Below are 14,879 nucleotides of genomic sequence, written 5' to 3' on the forward strand. Positions count from 1 at the left end.
GTGATAACCAAGTGCACATTAATGCAGTTTCCTATTAAGTCTTCCATAGAAAGGCCTACTTGCCCCTCCCAAGTGGCTGGATATTGGAGACCAGTATCTCTTATGTGGAGGCCCTTTGCCTCCTGCACTGGTTCCCACCTCTTTCCTAGCCCATTTCCTGCTTTCATAATATTATTTCAACTTTACAAAATTGTCACTGAAGTGTACCAGCTCAGGCACACAATATACTCACTCACTATATAGTCTGAAGATGAATGATAATGAAAGAACTCCAATTAAATTGGAGGTCCAGGTTTTTCTGCAGATCCCAGTGTCCTTGGCCCTACTGTTAGCTGATAGACCGCCTGCGCCTTTCCTCACCTATTTTCCTTTCTTTTTGTCTCTCTCCTCCCATGTAACACATAAGCACAGAGTAGCCAACTACATGCAGAACATTCAAGCTTCAACCTTCAAATGAGATTAAATCAATGGCCCTTATCATAGAGCAAGCACACCATCTTTTACCTTACCATTGTCCTCTGGGGTTCACGGGGAAGCAGAAAGCTACTGTTTGCATCTACACGTAGGATCTGATGGAACAGAAAAATAATCTAGCCACAACTCTGAAACAAGGTCCATCTGATGTCCAATACTTGAACCCTGCCAAAAGGGATTCAGGAAAACAACTCCTTATATGTCACTTACTCTATGTCATGTCTTGATATATAAAGAGATTAATTGCACCCATGAGAAAATGCTTGACAGTATGAGAAATGCAATCATCCAATTATCTGTAGTCCCTCTCATGCTATCATACATATAGTTTATTTTGTGACCAGAACACCCATTCCACCAACCAACCAGCCCTGAATACAGTCCAGACACTGGCCTCTCCCAGTTCTCCCCAACCATCAGAACACACTCGATTGTCTAACCTGCCATCAGTACCAGATCACTTCACTTCTTGTCCCCTACACCTCCGTTTCTGAAACTTTCGAACACTGTCGCCCATTAGGAAAATGAAACCAATCATGACCATGCTGCAACCCTGCTGCCCGTCCTATCCTTGGAGTCTCTCCTCCGACCAGGGAATGCCCCCACGCATTGGAAAACACTGCCCAACACACAGTGGTTAATTTGTAAGGAAAGAAGTGCTGGGGCTCAAGTAATAAGGAGCCAGGGCTAAAGCATTTTTTTTTACTTTCATAATGTATGCAACAAGCCTAGAAGTGTCAGGGCTATGAACTGCCAAGTGTAGAGGTCCTGGGGCTCAGCCCTGGCACAAATTAAGCACTGCTGACACAGAGGATTATTGGAAGATCAGGAGCAAAACCCTAAGAGCCTGTACTCCCATGAAGAGGTATTGTCCATACAGTTAATGACATTGCTAGCCACTAGGAAGCTCAGGGTGCACCTACAATCTCAAGGGGAGCACTCAGAGGCTATTAGCCCATCATAGCCCCAGACGGATTGGCCATTGCACTGAAGAAAGAAGGGAATTTATGTCATCTACGATAGGGCTGCCTTAAGACCCTGAATGGTGGACTACTCAACTAGTCCAGCTGTTCAATCTTCAGTGTAATATTGCAGGAGGGGCTTTGCATGGCACTATTGCTATTTCTTTCCAGAAGTGAAAGTGGGCCAGTACGGCGTACCAGTAAGAAGTAGCTGCTGGTATGGGCCCGTACACAGCTGACGTCAAAGGACCCTCCTTAAAGCGTTGCCATGGCAGCCAGGGCCGGCTCCAGCTTTTTTGCCACCCCAAGTGGCGAAGCGAGGAGGAGAAAAAAAAAAAAAAAAAGATAAAACCGCGATCGGCGGCACTTCGGCGGCAGCTCTACCGCGCCGCTTCATTCTTCGGCTGCGGGTCCTTCACTCTGAGAGGGACTGAGGGACCTGCCGCCGAACTGCCATTGAAGACCCTAACATGCCGCCCCTTTCCATTGGCCACCCCAAGCACCTGCTTCCTTTGCTGGTGCCTGGAGTTGGCCCTGGTGGCAGCGTTTTAACATTGCTGCCCCTTTTGCCCCCCATACTCCAGAGCCGCTTGGGGGGGGCACCTGTCCCTGAGCCCAGCGATTTAAAAGGTCCGGGGGTCCTGTCGCTGCCGCCAGAGCCTTGGGCAGCATGGGACAGGCAGAGCTGAAGGGCTGGCTGGGAGAGGCTGACCCCCAGCCCCGCCCTGTCCACCTGAGGTCCCATCTCTTCCGCCTGAGGCTTTGCCCCTTCTGCAGGCCCGGAGCCAGGCCCCCGTACCACTAAGACTTTTAAATTACTTTCACCCCTGTTTCTTTCATGTCTGTATTTCAAAGTGGCCCAAGAAGTTTGTGCTTGCTGCTCCAACTTTTAGCACGCTGCACTGCCTCCAAGCTGCTGCTCAGTAAATAGCTGTGCTGCTGCTCCATTCTGAATCTTCTAGGCTTGCGGCATGTGTGTCCCCGTGAGTGTGGGAGAGAATCTGTCAGCTGGAGAAAAACTATCCCCCACCCCATCCAGTCCAGGCCATTGGGATCCAGGACTGCCCTCCACTGACAGCACTCACCCAATAATTCACCTCTCTGCACCTCTACATCTGCACCATTACAGAGGGCTACATGGTCCTGGATGGTTACCATCTTCCTGCTACTAGTTTGCTCCCTCCAGACTGAATGCTTGCTTGCTTGCCAAGGGTACTGAGTTGTGAAAGTCAGAACATATTGACCACAAATTGCTGTCTCACTGTCCACAAGGATTATGGGTTCTGCTGATTGGACCAACCAGACAATGAAGCCACCCAGGGCCAGTCTTTGCTGCATGTACCCACAGATTCAGGAGGAAGTTATGGCTGCCTGACATTGGGGCAAAAAAGGTCCACTGACCGGGCTTCTTCTGCTAATGAAGACTCATCTGATTGACTCCTCCTGAAATCACTGCCTCTACCATAAACTGAATAGGGTACCTTGCTAGTGTCCTTTCTTCTTGGTGAAGTAGGAAACCATATGCTTTTTAATTCTCAAAAGGAGGGAATGACCAGTCTGTGAATTAGTGGGATTTGAACCCACCAATCACACAGCAGGAAAGTTTTTCATGCCTCCTAGCCACCAATCTGCTACCTCATATGAGAACTCAAATTCTTGCTGTTCTCATGGAGTGAGACAAAATACAATTTCCAGGTAGTCATGAATCGCATTTGCAAGCAATAAATGATGAAGCAAAACCAAGACTGTTTGTTTTTCGAGCAGGTTGGGATTAGCCTTATTACAATTATTGAATAACTGCACTCTCATTATATGAAAAAAAGGACTTCTCTTGTTCTTTCTCTAACAAAATACATCAGGGTCCTAAAAGTACCAGTTTAGGAATTCAACTGATCTTTTTTAATAACCTGATTTCTGATTAACTCAAGTTCTATAACTTTTTGGTCTTAATTTTACCAGTCTTTAATTTTCATCCTTGGACATCAGTTTAATTTGACACAATAGTAATGTTTCTACTTATGTAAATAAAATGCAAATAGGAATATATTTGTCTTTATATTAAAATAATAAACTATTTATTGGCTCTTCTCAAAATCAAGAGAGTATTCCCTCTGTCAAAACTTATTTATACTATCTGCATCCATAAAATATGAAACAAATTATCCACTGCTGATATTAATGGGCTATGATGACAGCTGAAATGATCTGCTCTTTCTTTCCTGTATCTAGTGAAACTTACTCAAATGTTTGTGCCTCTACAGGGTAGAAAAAATAATCATGTTATAGTTAACAGTGTTCATTCATTAACATACTTACGAGAGCAGGTGGCAGTTTGCCACTCTAGGCACTGTCCATATGGAAAGGAGATTATATAGGCATTTGAGTCAACACATCGTTTTGTACTGCTACACCACATACACTCCATGCCATTGCTCGTGCAGTTGGAACATGTTGTTCTCAGGGAACATGTTTTTTTGCAGGGTCTAGCATTTTGATTAGGACTCACTAGAAAAAAAGCAGAAAAAGTTTATTAATTTAACACAAATTCAATCCCTATTATTTTAACATTACGTAATATTAAAGAGACTGTTAAAATAAAAGTGATTATCTCCTGGTTTATTTGTGAATAATTTCAGTCAGACTCACGGTACAGTATGCAATTACAAATGGTTTTTTACAAAAATTACCCTACTGTTCTCAATACTCCTTTGTGTAATCATCTTAAGTCACATTACCTCTCCAAAAGACTTCATCTAAAAGTGATTATAAGAATTTTACTTATCTACCGCATTAGTAAATTTAGTATTAATCATTCGATAATGCCAATGTAGTTATGAGCACATGCATTATATAAAATATGACTGCAGCTACTGTAATAGGTGTGTGTGACAGGGTGCTGAGCAAGGAGGGCTTAATCAGCCCCTTGCCACTCCAGCCCCAGTCAAGGGAAATGGATTGGGGTGGATTGAAGAGCCCTGTGCCTGACTGGCAAGGAGAAACAGCTGCCAACCTAATTAGCCAGGGGCTACAAAGGCTGGCAGGAAGGAAGCCGGGGGGGAGGGGGAAGAGAAAGGCCAGGCACAGAGAGGGGTGGGGCCCTCTAGTCTGCTGCTGGCAAGGCCAGCTGCAGGCACCAGCTTGGCAAGTAGGTGCTTGGGGTGGCCACTCCGGAGAGGGGCGGCAGGTCCAGCTATTCAGCGGCAATTCGGCGGACGGTCCCTCACTCCCGCTCGGAGCGAAGGACCTCCCACCGAAGTGCCGCCGCAGATCGCGATCGCGACTTTTTTTTTTTTTTTTTTGGTTGCATGGGGCGGCCAAAACCCTGGAGCCGGCCCTGGCTGCTGGCCAGGCCTGCTGCTCGCAATCTGTGGAAAACTCATACATAGATAGTAAGGTGGTGGTGGGAAACAGCTATAAATAAAGAGCACTGGTGTTTGCATCAAACTGAGGCGTCCCTGACTGATTTGCAAGGGAAGCTGGGGCGGAAACCAGAGGGGACCAGCTTACGCCTGGCTACAGTGTAGCAATCTATAACCTTCTTGTTCTGTTGCTCTTGTTAGTTAAATAATGAATAACCATAAAATCACAGTTATTTACTTCACTAGTGATATATTTTCCCTTAAACATTCTGCATCTTATCTGAGAGTGAGAGTTGCCAAATGAACATCTGCCCCCTGGTGTATACAGTAGAACTCAATACAAATTCAAAGAGAAAATAACAAGGAAAACATTATTTAATATATAAGAGCTTTTTACTGCAGACAACATTTTGCCTATCTCTGAAAAGTTATATTCTAAATAAAAATTACTTGTATGTTTTTCTGTGGCATTTTCTTTTGATTACAAATAAAGCTGTAACATGTGCATCAATATGATTATAGTAATTCTTAACTAAGACCAGTACATAAAAATATTGGTAGAGTAATGTGTTTCTATTATAAAAGGAATTTGCACAGCATTCCTATAATAAATGTTAACTAACCCCACACAGCTATTATGTACTATTATGTGGATTATTGATTATGCAGATAAACAGCTTTACAGAAAATAAGCTTAATCCTCAAGTCCTTCCTCAGCCCTTAATAAGGCAAAAACTCCCAATGATTCAAGAGAGTAAAGACAGGTAAAAACTGAGTAAGGACTTCAGGCTTTGTCCCACTATGCATAAATTTAAGCCACAGCTTGCTATAATCAAACAATCTTTTACTGTAAAAACATTTTTTTAAATGTGATGGAACTCAAAAAAGAAATCCCAGAAGCCCTGAATTTTCTTAACCTCCACATCTGCGGAAACAGTTCAATAGCAAATAAAATTGGCATCAATAACAGATGGAGATTCTGATGCTAAACTTGGAAAATACTCTTAACAGTTTGTCATCTGCATTCTTCAGTTATTTAACACGTCATTACACCATGCCACATCTGTTTATTCTTTGACAGAGAGAAATATAACCGATTACAATATCTATTACTACAAAACAGCAGCATGAGGAACAGAAACAATAGGAAACAGACTCAGTCAGCAGTAACAACAAAATGCAAATTTACTTTGTAATTACACTGCTATTTGAAATACTACAAGTTGTGCATAAGACAGCCAGAGGATTGTTGGAATGCATGTTTTATTTATGAAAGTTAACAACTTTGAGAATTTTGACAGCAAAATCCTTCTTTATATATGAGTGCACAACAAAAAATTAAATACTTTTAAATGCCTTTTATGTTACTTTGTACACAAGGCTTTCTACTACATTAGCAAACTCAAAAGGAGGGGAAAAAAGACAACAACAGAAAGAAGATACATTAGGATAATTTTCATCTACAAACTTTGTTCATCCTGTAATCTTTAGGACAACCTGTAAATTTTAACCATCTGCACAAAATGAGAGCATTGTTCATATGAAAAATGCTGAATTATATTTTCTTCCTTTCCAAAGGGTTAAGTGAGCTCCCTCTACAGCAGCGGTTCTCAAACTGTGGGTCGGGACCCCAAAGTGGGTCACAACCTCATTTTAATGGGGTCGCCAGGGCTGGCATTAAAATAGCTGGGGCCTGGAGCCAAAGCCCAAGCCCCACCACATGGGGCTGGGGCTGAAGCCAAAGCCCAAAGGCGTCAGCCCCGGGTGGCAGGGCTCAGGTTACAGGCCCCCTACATGGGGCTGAAGCTCTTGGGCTTTGGCTCCCCCGCCCTGGGGAGGTGCGGCTCAGACAGACTCAGGCTTCAGTCCCCCCACCCGGGGTTGTGAAGTAATTTTTGTTTTCAGAAGGGGGTCACGGTGCAATGAAGTTTGAGAACCCCTGATCTACAGAGTCTCATATGACCACACATTACACTGTCACCAATATCTTAGACAACTTGGGGACTGTTCCTCCTTTACATGAAGGACAGGGCTAGGAGAAGGTTTTAATATTAACTATTAGGTAAGTGTCTGCAATGTTTTTCTGTATCCTCTAGAGACCTTTAGAAGTTTTTTTTTTTTTAAACACAATAAATTAGTTTCTATGCAAATGTCTCCTTTAAACTAAACATTAACATTTATGTACCAACAATATTACTATTTGTGGATGCTCTGCCTTTTAGCACATATACAGATTGTTTCTTTTTGAAAGCACTTTACAATTTTTATATAATTAATCCTCAAGTAGATATTATAATCTGTATTTGATAGATGGAGAAACAGATTCAGAGATGGCAATTTAGTCAAGTGATTTGCCCAAGACCACCACCAGGGAGTTAGTGGGAGAGTCAGGTTTAGAATTTAGGAGGTCCTGTTTCCCAACCTGTGACTCAAACCACTGGGCCACCCTTCTCAGTGGTAGTAGATAAATTAATTCACTCACATTTTTGGACTTTTTTCTTGTAAAATAAAGAAAAACCAGTCCTGTCGGAAGGAAATTTTGAATCTCAATATAAGCGTTAGCAACTTGGGATCTGTGATGAGCTAGTCAGCACTGCAGCACCTCCAGGAGAGTGTCTGCACATTTATGTCCCAATCCTCAATTTTAAAACATGAGAGCAGTCTCACTAAAAATAACAGAACTACTCATGTGCTTCCCATTAAGAATCTGCATAAGCATTTGTATCCAGGTCTTAGAGATTAGACATCACTGTGGTGTGATTTATTGCAAAAGCAAAATCATGAAGTACAGTATGTTTTATCACTCATAGATTCTCAGAGAAATAGAGAAAAAAATTCTTGGTCTCCTTATTAATTACAATTTCCTTCTTAAATGTCTTTCTAACTAGACTCAGACCCCAATTCACAACAGTCCATCCTTCTTATAAAGTAAGAGTGGTGCAGGTAATTCACCACAGCTAGACCAGTCCTGTTAGTTTGCAAACATTTGCTTGCCCAAGGATGACTGTTAACCACTTGTCTCCTAACTTCTCAGCATGGGTTTATACACCCTGTCAAAAGAGCCTCCAACTACCTTCAGCTTCCATAATGGGAAGGGGTAACTGGGTTCTTTAAAAACTGCCCAGACAAAAGGTGGATAAAATAACTCTGTTTTAGTTAAACGTCTGTGTTATTAATTTAAATGGAGAATCTGTTATTAATCAGCAAGATTCATAAATGAAACATGCTTTAGCAGCATCAGCTTTGTTGAACACAAAAGCTCAACAGCAACTTCTATATACAAAACTCCAATATCAGAGCACTGATTCTGCCTTGGAACTCACTGATGTAGCTACTGGTATGATGCAGACTATGCCAGGTGGGGTAACTCTCAAAGAAAAGTGTGTTGCTTTTGAGAACGTCATTTGCTTTCCAAGATTAAAAGCTTCACTTGCTTTCAAACATTAAAAGCAAAACCTTCCTGCAGTTATTTACAAGAATTTTTCCCACATTCCTTCTGTACAAAACAAAAATGCCAAACAGACTGTTCAACCATTTTAACAGCAGCATTTTGGTATGGGAGGTTGCTCACCAACAGGTTTTTCACAGACAAGACCATCTGCCTTAGCGGTGCATGGATTCGCTTTCAGCCCTGCCACCTCTGCTCTTTCTAGATATGCACAGAAGCCAGAGTCATTTGGTTCTCCAGGAAGCCATTGCAGTGTCGTATTTGTGAAAGGAGACATGTCATCCCATCCCCAGTAGGAGATGTTGATCTTGCGCAAACCTACCCAAGGTGATATTTTCTATAAAGCAGAATGAAAGGGACATGAAACAATTAGTCAACAGTCAACTACAACAATGCTTTTTTCTTTTTTTTTTTTTTTTTGGCCTAAGATCAATAGTTTCATACTGCATTCAGAGTGGAGCTAACAGTGATTTCCCCACCATCTCGCATATCTGGTAACAATACAGTTTTCAACTCATTTGTTGTGTCTTGCTGAAAGCTGAAGAAATCTATATGCTTCTGTTCGGTTAAAAATCTACATGATTCTGTTTGCTAAAAGTCAGCTCTATTGTGTGGTATCTGATCAACAATTAAAGACCTAATAAGGCACTCAGAATAAAGTTTTCCCTCTGGCTAATGTTCTAGTCATTAACTGCCAGGGAAAAATGGATCACGTAAACGCAGGCAAAGCAGTAGTGGCACATAAAAAACAAAGGCTCAGTAGACAGAAAACATGGGGGGAAATATTCCTCTTTCAAACAGGACTATATTGATGCAAACTAGGTCCTCTTTTGTTCGAGCTATCAGTATCCACATGGGGCAGTCAGAGCACAATGCTTTGGTATGCTCTGCAGTTTATACCTCTGTAGTCCGCGCTGTGACGCAGTGTAGATATAGCCTAAGTGATATACCCAGTATAACTCAGGAAATCTTTGGGAGAGCCAAAAATGAAATCCTCCATACCCTGAATCCCAGTCTAGTGCTTTAACCACAAGTTCCTTTTTCCTCTTTCATCAAGTGCTCTGCCCAACTAGTCATTATGCCGAGGAACAACCCTGCATCTCTCTCAGGGTTACTATTTAAGATATGCAAGATTATTTGTATAAAGCACATACCTCTGGATTATTAATTCATTCTAAGTAAATCTTGTTTATTGCTTAAACAATACACTGTTCAAAGTTTCACAAAAAAGTCTCATTGTTCCACAAAGCATTGCACTTTTTTCATATCACTGTCTTAAAAAATATCTGATTTAAATAGAATATATTCAGTAGTTCATTAATATTAATAGACAATAATAATGTATGGCTGAAAATGTAGCAAGCCTATTTTATGGAGAAGATATCCAACAAAACTCATTTAGATATCAGAAGATGTTTAGTATTAAATTAACTGTACGGGCTTTCAGTAGATGTCTTAATTATACTACATACAGAATAGTAGTATATGATTGGATACCAAACTTTTGGTCAGTAAGAAATGTGAATTTGCACATAAAAGATTTGAGAGCTGGTGCAGAAATCTGGTTAGAACATCCTTCAGTTAATAGTGAATACACCTCTAGCCCGATATAACACGACCCGATATAACACAAATTCGGCTATAACGCGGTAAAGCAGCGCTCCAGGGGCATGGGGCTGCACACTCTGGCAGATCAAAGCAAGTTCGATATAATGCGGTTTCACCTATAATGCGGTAAGATTTTTTGGCTCCCAAGGACAGCGTTATATCGGGGTAGAGGTGTGTATATATGCCTTTCCATGCAGCTGGTCACAATACATGATTAGGAAGGCCTTTATTCTCCACAACATGCCAGCTATATTAAAATGTAGTTGAGAAGGACTCCCTGATTCAGAGCCACCCAGCCCCAGTCAAAGGTCTTCTTTCTCCTGCAGGCTTGGACAAAGACCTCCCCCACCTCTGAAGCAGCACAGAAAGGCATTCTCCTCTAGCCAACTCCGGCTACTTACACAGCACAAACGTGGTTGGAGTATTCATCCCTTAATAATTTTATTAATAGATGTAATCAGAGCTTTTTTATTTTAAATACTTCGCATGGAAACAAAATTCAATATTGTCATCACAATAGTTCAACAAAATCAACTGCTTCTTAAAATTGGTTTATTGTAATGTATAGCTGAATGATTCAAACAGTAAATACATCAAAACTGATACTAACAGACATAGCGGAGTGTCTCTTTGTTTAGTCATTTATAAACAGACTATTTATCCTCCGAAGTAACTTGTAACTTAAAGCCATTCAGAGGGAAGATTTATTATGGTATATTACATCCACAATACTGTACCTCAGTGAAAATCAATTACATGCTAATTTCATTACTTAATACTTCCATTCTGCACAAAAGTTATTGCTGTTGAACAGAGGAAGAACAGAACCACCTAACAACCACCAACCTCGCCAAACTCATCATCATACGCAAGCTTTCCATAGACCAGGACACACCAACTCAAAGTAGCACCAGATGACAGAACAACAAATGCAAAACCTGTACACATATCTCCACTGCTATGATGATCAATACCCTCCCCCCAAATACACCTTTCAAGATCCATGGGTTCTACACATGCCTATCACCTCATCTTGTGGCATCAAATGCCCCAACAACTACTATGTGTGTAAAACCAGACAATCACTATGCTCTTGAATGAACTCTCACAGAAAAAAGATATAGGACAAAAACACCCTATCACTCATGGATGAATGCATTTCACAAAGCAGTCACTCCATATCTGATCTCTCAGTCCTCATCCTTAAACGAAACCTGCATAACACCTTCAAAAGATGAGCCCGGGAACTTAAATTCATAACGCTGCTGGATTGGACTTAATAGAGACACTGGTTTATGAATCATTACAACAATTTGGAACACACCCTACTGCCTGCAAACCATTACACGCCCACTTCATTTTAAGTGGTGTCCTACAGCACGTTTTATATAATCTGCCCCACCATGTATTTAGTCAAACACTCTGGTTACTTTCTCCAGACTTAAGGAAGAACTCTGTGGAGCTCAAAAGCTTGTCCCTTCTACAATCAGAAGTTGGTCCAAAAAAGATATTACCTCACCTACCTTAACTCTTATATCCTGGAACTAACACAGCTCCAACAATGCTACAAACAACACAGACTGGAATAGCTGCATTGCAGAAAGGACAGGATTTGAATCCTGGAGATTTTGCCTCTGCCATGTCCAAGGGGATCCAGTGTTGGGGCACCCCCCCAAACATGAAGGCTTCTTCCTACTTTTCTTTTTCTGCCAATAGGCTTAAAAATAGAAATTTAACTATACTAATTATATCTGGAACACAAATTACAACTAATACATGTGTAGGGAAAGAATTGCTGAGTGCGCAGAGATGCCTCAACCACAGGTAGTAACAAGAAACTGAAAATGATCTTGTCCACTCCGTGGGACAGCATGCAGGGTGTAGGTGCAGTCCCAACATACATTGCTATTCAAAAAGATTCCAATCTCCTATGCATGGGGGTGCATACACACCAGGAGTAGAATGCATGTGGACAATCACTCAAAAAAACACTACTGTTCTTCACCAATGTAAGAGATTGCGCTTGTAACAAAAGGGGTTATGAATGTTACTTTTTTGGATTATTTCCTATTAATGTCAAACCAGATCAATCATGGATAAACCTGAAAAATGGGTAATAACCAAGATCAACTGCCTATTGGTAGATGTCATATAAGATCAAAAAGGATTTCTATTGAAATAAAAGTATCAGAGGGGTAGCCGTGATAGTCTGGATCTGTAAAAGCAGCAAAGAGTCTTGTGGCACCTTATAGACTAACAGATGCTCCAATACATCTGTTAGTCTATAAGGTGCCTCAGGACTCTTTGCTGCTTTTATTGAAATAAAGTATTCTTATTAGAGAAAGTTGAATTAAGATTTTTTTGAAAAATTATTAAACTGTTTGCCTGAGCACCAGAAGTTTCCGTAATTAAAATAATAGCTTTTCAAATTCTTGCATAGCATCCAAATATTTCTGCCTCTAATGGCAACACTAGACTATTTCATGCCACTGATGTCTATCCAGAAGTAGTGGAAAACTACCATTTTCATCAAAAACAATGAGGAGTCCTTGTGGCACCTTAGAGACTAACAAATTTATTTGGGCATAAACTTTTGTGGGCTAGAACCTACTTCATCAGATGCGTGAAGTGAAAAATACAGGAGCAGGTATAAATACATGAAAGGATGGGGGTTGCTTTACCAAGTGTGAGGTCAGTCTAACAAGATAACTCAATTAACAGCAGGATACCAAGGGAGGAAAAATAACTTTTGAAGTGGTAAGAGAGCCCATTACAGACAGTTGACAGGAAGGTGTGAGTAACAGTAGGGAGAAATTAGTATTGGGGAAATTAAGTTACCATTTTCATGCAGATAATAAAAGCAGCTACTTACTCTCACAGCGCAACTTGAACCTTTTTACCACGACTCTGAATTGTATCTATAGAAAGACAGATCACATGGCTCTCTGCAATTTTATGGTAGCATTATTTTAAACAACATGACCTGCCATTGTCACTATTGGACATTCATTTTATACATTTAAGCCCAGAAAGGGTTACATTGTGTATTTGTCTCTATGTGCATGTATGTAATGTTACATATACACAAAGTCATCAAACACAGATTAGTTTTGAGACCACATAATATAGTTATCCTTTATAGGCCGCCCGTGGGAATTATTTTAGTGAAATGGTAACTTTCTATCTTTAAGAATATTTTACACAACTTATGCTTATGTTGGCAGAAGGGTAGGAGGGAGGGAAGAGTAAGTAAGTTTTATAATACTTTTCCAATTTAATTTTTAAATACAAAAGTGTAGGGCAGGATTTTTTTTAAATGGCTTATAATATTGGGTGCCCACATTTTTGAATTCCCAACTTGAGACACTGAATTTTCAGAATGTGTGTGCATAGTTCAGGTTGGAAATCTTGGCTGTAAATAACACACATATATTTACAGTAGTGGTGAATATTTATATTGTGGTAGCACCCAAAGGCCCCAGTAGGATTAGGTGCTGTGCAAAAGAGACAATCTCTGGTCTGTATCTTCAATCCCAAAGCATTTTACAAATAAGATATGCAGTTATTGCATAATGCACACCAATTCCACACAATGCTTTAGGACAGGAAGTGAGGGAGAATATGATATCCAATTAAAACTGCAGGTTGAATGTAGGATGGTATAATTTAATAACCGCAGCTGAATTTCACCAAGACTCTGCAGTTAATGTTCCATGAGGTGTTTAGTGACTACATCTAGTCAGGTCCTAGGCAACAGTAGTAATAAACATTCGTATTACAATAGATTCCAAAGGCTACATTTCTAGTACTCATCCAAAAAACCACCACCTATAGGAAATATGTGATCCCTAAAAGCATATGCTTACTCAAATAAAGTATTATATATTCAGGTTCTTGGGACCCAAGTGAAAATTTTAGAAATTAATAGACAAAAGATGCAAAGATTATAAATGTGAGTTTGTGACAAAAAAAATCACAACACATGTTTCAATTTGATTTTTAGGAGAGCTTTAGGACCTTACAAAATACTCACTAACCTTGCAGGACAAAAGTTCATTAGAGTAGAGGAGTCAAATATATCTTTACATATTCCGTAACTGTACACACAGATGCTGGCTTTTTCCTTTACCCAGGAGTGTTCAACCCCATCCCACCCCAGGCCCCACCCCCACTCCACCCCTTCTCCCAAGCCCCTACCTCCACCCCACCTCTTCCCACCCCAACTCCATCCCTTCCCCCAACGCCCCAGCCCCACCCCGCCTCTTCCTGCCCCCACCTAGGGTTGCCAGGTGTTCGGTTTACCACTGACTGGGCCATTAAAAGTCCGGTTGGGGCGGGGCTGGCAGGACCCCTACCTGGCTCAGCACAGCTCCCCAGAAGCGCTGAAATGTCCTTGCGGCCCCTAAATGGTGCCGGGGGGGCGCCACGCGCTGCCCCCGCCCCAAACACCAGCTCCACAGCTCCCATTGACCAGGAACCGCAGCCAATGCAAGTGCGGGGGTGGCACCTATGGGCAGAGGCAGCACGCAGACCCACCTGGCTGTGCCTCTGCCTAAGAATCGAGGGACATGTCAGCAGCTTCCTGGGAGCCACCTGAGGTAAGCATCACCTGGAGCCTGAACCCCGAACTCCCTGAGCCTCCCCCTGCACCCAAACTCCCTCCCAGAGCCCACAGCCCCTCCCGCACCTCAAACCCGTACCTCAGCCTCTTCCCACACCAAACTCCCTCTCAGAGCCCACACCCCAATCCCCTACCCCAGCCCTGAGCTCCCTCCCGCACCCAAACTCCCCCCCTACACTCCAAACCCCTGCCCCAGCTTGGCACCCCCTCCCGCCCTCCAAACTACTCAGCCCCAGCCCAGAGCACCCTCCTGCACCCTAAACCCCTCATCCCCGGCCCCACCCCAGAGCCCACACCTCCCCCAGTACACCACAACCCACTGCCCCAACAAGCTCCCACCTGCACCCCCAGTCTGAGCCCTCACCCCCTCACACACCACAACCCTCTGCCCCAGCCTGGTGAAAAAG

The 14,879-nt window shown here is 42.0% G+C and overlaps 1 protein-coding gene across 5 annotated transcripts in view; it reads right to left on the reverse strand.

The window, feature by feature from the left end:
- ATRNL1 (attractin like 1) overlaps nt 1–14,879 on the reverse strand; it is a 1,006,335-nt gene that overhangs the window by 692,203 nt on the left and 299,253 nt on the right. For 4 of the 5 annotated variants that reach the window (XM_034775239.1, XM_034775240.1, XM_034775241.1 and 1 more), the window contains exons 16-17: nt 8,367–8,580; nt 3,753–3,941 (exon numbers count right to left, since the gene is read on the reverse strand). In XM_034775239.1, the coding sequence (XP_034631130.1) occupies nt 3,753–3,941; nt 8,367–8,580 (403 nt within the window). Of the gene's footprint in view, nt 1–3,752; nt 3,942–8,366; nt 8,581–12,723; nt 12,770–14,879 lie in introns of those variants that run through there. The other variant, XM_034775243.1, reaches the window with a different exon arrangement.

Source organism: Trachemys scripta, chromosome 7, assembly GCF_013100865.1.
Source record: "Trachemys scripta elegans isolate TJP31775 chromosome 7, CAS_Tse_1.0, whole genome shotgun sequence".
Classification (NCBI taxonomy): domain Eukaryota; kingdom Metazoa; phylum Chordata; order Testudines; family Emydidae; genus Trachemys; species Trachemys scripta.